General features: G+C 36.7%; 1 protein-coding gene across 1 annotated transcript; it reads right to left on the bottom strand.

Annotated features, from left to right (window-relative positions):
• Window positions 1-607: 607 nt before the first annotated feature.
• LOC121253630 (nucleobase-ascorbate transporter 1) lies at window positions 608-7,265 on the bottom strand. Its single transcript, XM_041153620.1, has 14 exons — window positions 7,048-7,265; window positions 5,253-5,350; window positions 4,681-4,857; window positions 4,007-4,107; window positions 3,833-3,908; window positions 3,347-3,406; window positions 3,072-3,259; window positions 2,892-2,988; window positions 2,636-2,722; window positions 2,170-2,228; window positions 1,983-2,074; window positions 1,580-1,657; window positions 1,336-1,496; window positions 608-1,072 (listed from the first exon to the last, which is right to left on the bottom strand). The coding sequence occupies exons 1-14, from the start codon at window positions 7,124-7,126 to the stop codon at window positions 860-862; spliced, it is 1,566 nt and encodes a 521-aa protein (XP_041009554.1). The 5' UTR covers window positions 7,127-7,265; the 3' UTR covers window positions 608-859.
• Between the last annotated feature and the right edge of the window lie 312 nt (window positions 7,266-7,577).

A 7,577-nucleotide genomic window follows, 5' to 3' on the forward strand; every position in this document is an offset into this window, starting at 1 on the left:
GTTAAAAGAAAATATTTTCTAAAAAGGTCAAAAAACAAACGTAAATTAATGATTTGAGAAAAAATGATCGATTTAGGTAGGCGTAACACGGTGACCACGACGCATGCATAAAAAATAAGTTTCCAAATTGGAGTCTTAGGCATGGTTTGATATCTATAGCCAAAATTATGATCAAAATATTCACACGTACATAATTTTGCTCTAATCCAAAAAAGTTTCATCCTTTTTTGCCATACTTGCAATAATCCATCTTTTTTAGCCTAGCACTGTGAAAATAAAATGGGACAAATCTACATCTTCAAACCTGAAATCTCCTGCATCATTTAGTGGAGAGCAAGACAACAGAGAGTCCGAAGATGTACACCAAATACACTGTCCTCTAAAAGAGTGTGTGTGTGTCTAGGAATGTAATGTGGCCGAAAATTATTCATTTGTGAAACAAATGTTTATTATATTTTGATGAGATAAAACCGTTTCTATATCCAAACAAGACCTTAGATGTTAAAGCAAGCAGGCTAATCCAAACCATGTTACGTTATTTGTCCGGAGATTAGATCAATAAAACATTACAGAACCGATTGAAAAGCTTAAGAGAGAGAGATGGAGATAGAGAGAATGGATTTCCTTTCTTATTGCATCACTTAAGCATGGATCAAATGATGAGCTACAATTCTAGTCCGGACCATGTCACAAGATTTGGCCCTACAAAATATAAAATGCCAGGGACTTGAAAATTTGCAAAGACAATTTTCATGGTGATCATGGATTTACACAAGCTCCAAAGAAAACTGATTAATCAGATTAATTCAATTGCCGTGCAAGAGATATTAGGTTGTTTTGCTGGTACTCTCTGAACTCGCTATGTTGGTGGGAAAAACCTGTTGAGATTGAAAGGCAAAGTGTAGAACTCTTCATTTCTGTTATCACCTCGAAATGTTCTGAACTTCACCCACCATGGCATCCCTCTATCTTTCTTTGACTTCTCTACTTCTAATGTGTTGTCAAGAAACACTGCAACGATCAAACCCACCGTTGGCGGAGAAGAGAATATGGTATTGAGAAATGCATTGAACTGCAAAGATGTCATGTTCGATTGTCAGATTAATAATCTCTACCAGGGAAGAAAAACAGCCTGGGAAGGTACCAAAATCTATACTATTATAGTTTCTGTCATGGAATGGTTGTGACATGTCCAACTCTGATGCTATTATGGTCAGGGCCAGACAATATATTACCCATGCATCTATGTCGGCGTATACTTTGTCTGCCATGGGACCTATTGTACTTCTAGATTCTCACCAGGCTATTGGGTATATTGAGGATAATAGGGCTCACCCATCCGGCGTCGGTATGAACAAGACCTTGCTGTGAAGGATTCCAATATTCATTGAAAAACTGAGGGATGGATATCCCGAGGAACAGTGAAAGCCCAGTAATAATGAGATTTCTCATACAGTTCATGTTTGTGAATTGAAGAAATGATAACCCAACAGAAGCTGAAAGACAAGAAACAAACTGTTGTTAAGTGTGCGAGGATCTTAAAAGTAGAAAACTGAATTTCATTTGGTTAGTGACGTACCCACAAGGCCAAAGAGAACACAGTACAATGCAGCAAATATTGGGAAGGGTATAGATGCAAACACAGCCCCAAATTTTCCTGCAAACATAATTGAGTGAATAAACCATGCAGAACAATTTTTCAATAGTGACTGGAAACCTTAGATACTGACCCCTAGATATGAATTGAGCTTAAGATACTAGAATTTACTATTGATGAAAGAGAGGGAAAGAGAGAAAATGCAATGACTCTAGTTCCAGCCTAAACAAATAAGTGGAAAATATATTTTCACCACTTGGCAATTGGCATGTTATCTGAATTCTCAAAACAAAAGCCCGTATATATGAAATGAGAAGGAAAACAATCAGGAAGTACTTTTCATTCCACATGCCCAAATTGTCTTGTTGAAAAAGATAATGCCAACCTAGGATAGAGAAGAATATCATAAAGCCAGAAGAAATTTGAATAACTCTGCGACTTCCAACTCGGGTTAATCCAAGGAGGCCAACATTTTCCCTGAAAACATGATCCATGACTCCTGTCAAGCTATCTCTGTATGCAAAGAAACTAAACACAAGCCAGTGGCTATGGCTCATCTAAGTGCATCTTACACAGAAACAGTAGAACCAGTGCCCGTTCCATAAAGACCATCGAGCAAGATTCCTATTCCCTGCCAAAGTGAGAAACCAAAACCATTCAGCCCTCTCAAATAAATGAAGTGATGGGACCATGCAAAACTCAACTACTTTTTTTTTTTTAATGGGTAAAAGTAACTTTATTAATACAAATGAAAATAGGTGTTGCCCACGTACACAGGGAGAATACAAAAGAAAACACCTAAATAATACATTCTACGAACCTGCAAATTTTTGTGCAAAATTCAACCACTTAAGAGAATGAATGTCCACAAAAAATGTGACCATAAGTGTGCCTGATCCGTGCAAATCAAAATATGACATACAAGCAAATGGATGACACAAGGAAGAAAATCTACTTGAATTTGTAGAATGATAAGAATCCAACTCAGGGAGAACTGCATCAGTGATGAGGATTTACAATTGTGTCAAAACAGCTTACCTGCCAACCAATACCCCGGCTCAATACATAAGCAGGAGGTGGAGTAGCAATTGCCAACCTAGAAGTTGCCTTGTATGCACCAGTTGACTGCCATCAAATACACAAGTTAGTAATTAACTAATGAAACTGGACATCTAGAATTAGAGCCACTAAGGAGACAACCAAAACATCTGTTCACACTTAGTTCTTTCTTGGGATGTAATATGATATACCATCAATTTGATAAATATTTAGGGACACATAAGTGAATACATACCTCAACCATAGAAACAAGGACCGCTGACATCATAGCAAATGAATGACCAGCTGAAAATGTCGGTGGACCCCACTGCAGAGGGTATGGGAACTTGAACCTGAAATCACACAATTCAAAACCAGAGAAAACAAAAAAGATATACAGCACGATGTAAAAGAACTAGTTGGTTCTTTGTACTACCATGGGGCAGTAGATATAAGATTTGCTCTGTCAGTACGACAACTGATTTGCGTTCTAGTGGGCTTGTCTCGATAAGCCCCACTGGCAGTCAAGATGAGGGAATATATCCACATGATTGTGACACAGATCAACACTGGGAACCGTTCAAAAATAGGGACATCTCTAAATGGCCTCACATGCTTTAAATACTGCAATCACACAAATCATTGTAAAATGAAGGGAAGTAATTATTAGAAAAGGAAAGGATTACCCAAAAGTTACACTAAACCACTTGCCTGTGACAATCCAATGACCAACAACAGTGTCGGTATGCCAATTTCCACACAATTGCCCAACTGAAACAAATATTCCAGTAATAAGTTGCATAAATATAAATAAAATTGCTGTCATAGGGGAAAAAAGGAGGAATGTTGAGCTCTCCATCAGGTACAGTAAGCACTAATTATGACTCATTTATTTTGGCAACAATAGATTTTTCCTAGTTGATACATTGCACAAGACTTCAATCTATTTTCAACCATGCAGCCAAAACTTTCAATTTGTTAAGATATTGAAGCTAGACTCTAAAATTTAAATTTCTAGTTCCTAAGTCAATGACATGATTGATGTCACAAACTATAATACGAAGCCTTAGACGTTACAACTTGCAATCATCTAGAATACAATATTTGCCCCAAGAAGTGGTTACCATATCAAATGGAAGCTTCTCTTCAAGGGTAAACCAATGGATACCATAAATAACTTATCATAGCAATACATACTGCAGGAAATCCTCGTTGAAAGAGTCCCAAGCCAACCAATGCAACCACAGGTGCCATACCAAGAGGACTGAAGAATCTGTAGAGAAAACCATTGTGACATAGTAAATAAAGTACTTGTGATTGTGAATGAGTAGTTTCATCATTTCATTACAGATTTGAGTGATATCAACCTACCGTGAAAAGAGACCCCACAGTTGGCTGTAACCCAAGACTATTTGTATGCTAGAGGCTACAATTAGAGCTCCTTGGATGGCTCGCATAGTTTGTATAAATCTCTGCAAACCAATCACATGGGGAGATCTCTTTCAATAACCTACCAAATAGGAAAGTTAATCTGTAAAATCTCTGAGAAGGTAATAAACTCGACTCCCAGAGAGGTATCTCTTATGACTCAGGTTGATCGACATGAAAGCCATCAATTCATGGGCACTTCAATGCCACATGCAACAAAAACCTTTTCATCTTTCTATTCATTGCATTAAAAAGATTTTAAGAATAGTATCGTGTCTCAAAATTATAATAAGCCCTGTTAAATAGTGCATTGTAATATGACTTCTGGCATTTTCGCCATGACTCCAGTCAGCAAAGAAGCAATCTGCCTAGGTATGTCCCTTAGAACATAAGATACAAAAAAAAAAAAAAAAAAGTAGAATTCTGGCCATTCCAGAAGTAGTTTCCTATGACCCAGGTTGGAAGACAATAATTAGCCCACTGGTTTTATCAACATTGGGATTCTTTGTCAATAATATCGTGTATCTGATTGCTGTGGTATTAGGTTGATAAATTTATTTCCTTGTGATTCCCAAACACTTCACTAATACAGAGAAGGGGAAGACTGGATGACTTACTTCATGAGGATCACTAATCCGTTGCAAATTGGAGTCGCTTACTATGTAAGCTATGGGAATGACATAAGCAAAGGACCCTCCAACAACCGCTGGCAACCTGGTTCCAAAAAGTGCTTGCAGAAGTGTATTAATGCCAGCCACAAAGAGGAGAGTTTGCATGACTCTTACTTTGTCCCCCTGGTTGTGAGCAAGAAAATGGTCAAATGGATGAAAGAGGACAACACAAAGGATTAGATATAAAAAAAAAAAAAAAAAAAACAATTCCCTGATGTACCAAATGCAAATAACGCTACCAACATCTTTAGGGAAAAATTCAGTCATATAATTACAACAAGTTCACCATCTATAGTGAACTTCGGCAAAAGAAATGGACATTTAAGCAGTGTTTCAGCCTATAATTACGAGTGAGCTGCAGCAATTAGTGGGTCCAAAATCTCCTGCATTGGCTCTCCAACTAAGTCAGGAAAAAAAATCTGCCTTTCTAAAATCCTCATAAGTCAATTGAGCGTAAATGAAAGCATGGTCATTAATCTGAGAGAAAGTAGAGGTAGTTTATCAGAAAACCAGCTTACATCATTTCCACCCATTGCAGGGACGAGCATTGTTGGAATCATAACACTTGTGCCCAGCACTAGGATGTAATTTTGAAATGCTAATAAGATGGTTTCAGCTGCAAAAAAAAATAAAAAAAATCATGAATAAAAGAGGAAAAGGTGAATGAGCCAACTTAACATGAATTGATCTGTACTTGCCTAATGAGGAAAAAAAACATAGCTTTCACATCTCAATTTTGAAATGAAAAACATCACTCATCTGAAGCAATTATATTTGCCTAAGTTGTCAATTTTTTTTAAATAAATACTCAAGTTTACTGAATCATGAAGCCAAGTTTTCTACTTCAAAAGGAAATCCTACAGCAGGTGCAAGTTTTGGAGGTTATGATGCATAAACACCAATATCAAACCCCAATTGGAGTAGAAGATCATTGGCACCGATTACTGAAATTAAGCTATTTAGTCAATGGCTATAGAATATATGAAATGAAAAGGAAAAAAGTCGTAACTTTTGGTGCTCGATATCCATCTGAAAGATTACCTCGCAATCCACACATCTAAGTTCTCAAGAAATTTCGGTAAAGCATATAAAGTAAAATGTAGCTGCATTGGAGAAGTCCTAAAATCCATGGTTACAGCTGTTACTCAAAACTGTATTCTTTAACTTCAGCCACCATATAATCTACTAAGATTGGAAGTAAATCCAGCTCAACAGGATGTCAAATATTGAAACGAATAATTTGCAGAAAATGAAGGATGATCCTTCTATGAACAAAAATGTAATGCAACCAATATCAATGGGCAAGATCACTAACGTGTGCATGAATAAACTACAATTTCAACTTTAGGCCCATGCAACCCAATCATTGGGATTATTCAAAGCAAGCAGCATCAATTGTTGGAGGCCAAATCACGACACATCATGAATGCCAACACTATAGGATACTCTAGTCAGCAACCCCGCAAGCAAAAGCAGAAATTTTTTGGCGCTGGTGGGTAAAAGAGTAATTACATTACGCTATCGGGTCCATTACTTTGAAGTTTGTTGACCCGTGTTGCTATGAAAGCTGTGTTTGGTATCTCAGAAATCCTACGATTTACGAAAGGTACATAAAACGCTTGGAGCGTCACAACTTTACTTAAACCCCAAAACACTACAAGATTTCAAAGATTTTCGTTTTTCTCCTTTCCTTAGAGTTTCCCACTGACCAAACAAAGCATAAAGAAAGTTAAAAAAACTGGTTAAGAGTTATACTCAGTCAATATCATACGCATTCAAATTTCAAATTTTCTTATCAACCCTCGACGAAAAAGGCTAAAAGCGCAGTCCCAATATCTCTCACCGCTCATCCTAAGGAAAAATAAAAATAAAAAAACTCTATCATCCGCTGGGTATCAACCGTCAAACTCAAAAAACAACACTAAAGTTTGGTTTTTTATTTCATTATTTTGAAATATATGGACAAGTATGAAAAAGGATGACTATATATGTACATTCTCCTTTACTGATGTAAAATTTGTATACCGCGGCGCCTTGAGTTCTATTTGCAGAAATATCGGTGATTACCACAGCACTGTCACCCAATAGTAAAGCTACACTGCACTGCTTCGACACCCACATGCCCATATATCTTCCACAGCATATTCAAAAATCTTTAATGGAGGAAAAAACAGTCGAGAGAGGCATTGAAACTAGTTTGCTAATGCATGAAGAACCTGAAGCCCACTTCACTCTCATGGTGCCTTCATATAAAAAAAGGGACCCATATAAAACATATACATGTATATGAACAGAAAGAGACAGAGAGAGTACCCCAAGGAGGGTTGGAGTCTATGCAATATTCAAGGTCTTGGAGCTGTTCCATGGGAGGGTGGGTAATGTCTGCTGCCATTGTTGAAGCTTCCAAAAAGAGCTTCACAAAACTCACAGGCCAAAGCAAAAGAAACAAAAGAAGAAGAAGAAGAAAGAAGCGAGCACAAAAGCAAATGTACAGATATAAAGCAAACAATAAAAAGTAGCAAAAACACAAAAAAGAAAATAAAGAAGTAACAAGATGCGAACCAAAAACACAAAATAAATAAATTAAAAGGATGTGAACTCATTTGACATAATTTTCTACTTTTAAAATATAGGTTTGGAATTTGTAATTCTCCTCTCTTGGTTTGAGGGTAGTAGGGAGTTCAAACCAAACTAAAAACTTTTGACAAACAAGTACCCGTTTGATTGTTATATTTACAGCACTTTTGCCAATATGTTTAGGAGTAAATCTTTACAACCTTCCAACACACTATATTCTATATTTTTTTAAATTTTTATTATTTTTTTATCAAATATTTATTATA

The sequence above is a fragment of the Juglans microcarpa x Juglans regia genome, chromosome 2S, assembly GCF_004785595.1.
Source record: "Juglans microcarpa x Juglans regia isolate MS1-56 chromosome 2S, Jm3101_v1.0, whole genome shotgun sequence".
Taxonomy (NCBI): Eukaryota; Viridiplantae; Streptophyta; class Magnoliopsida; order Fagales; family Juglandaceae; genus Juglans; species Juglans microcarpa x Juglans regia.

Bases quoted from the DNA above. Each gene is read 5' to 3' on its own strand.
- LOC121253630 (XM_041153620.1), bottom strand. From the start codon at position 7,126: ATGGCAGCAGACATTACCCACCCTCCCATGGAACAGCTCCAAGACCTT. The intron at 3,407-3,832 runs GTATGTATTGCT...TATTTGTTTCAG, and splicing joins TTCAACGAGGATTTCCTGCA to TTGGGCAATTGTGTGGAAAT. The intron at 1,497-1,579 runs GTACGTCACTAA...CTTGTCTTTCAG, and splicing joins TGTTCTCTTTGGCCTTGTGG to CTTCTGTTGGGTTATCATTT.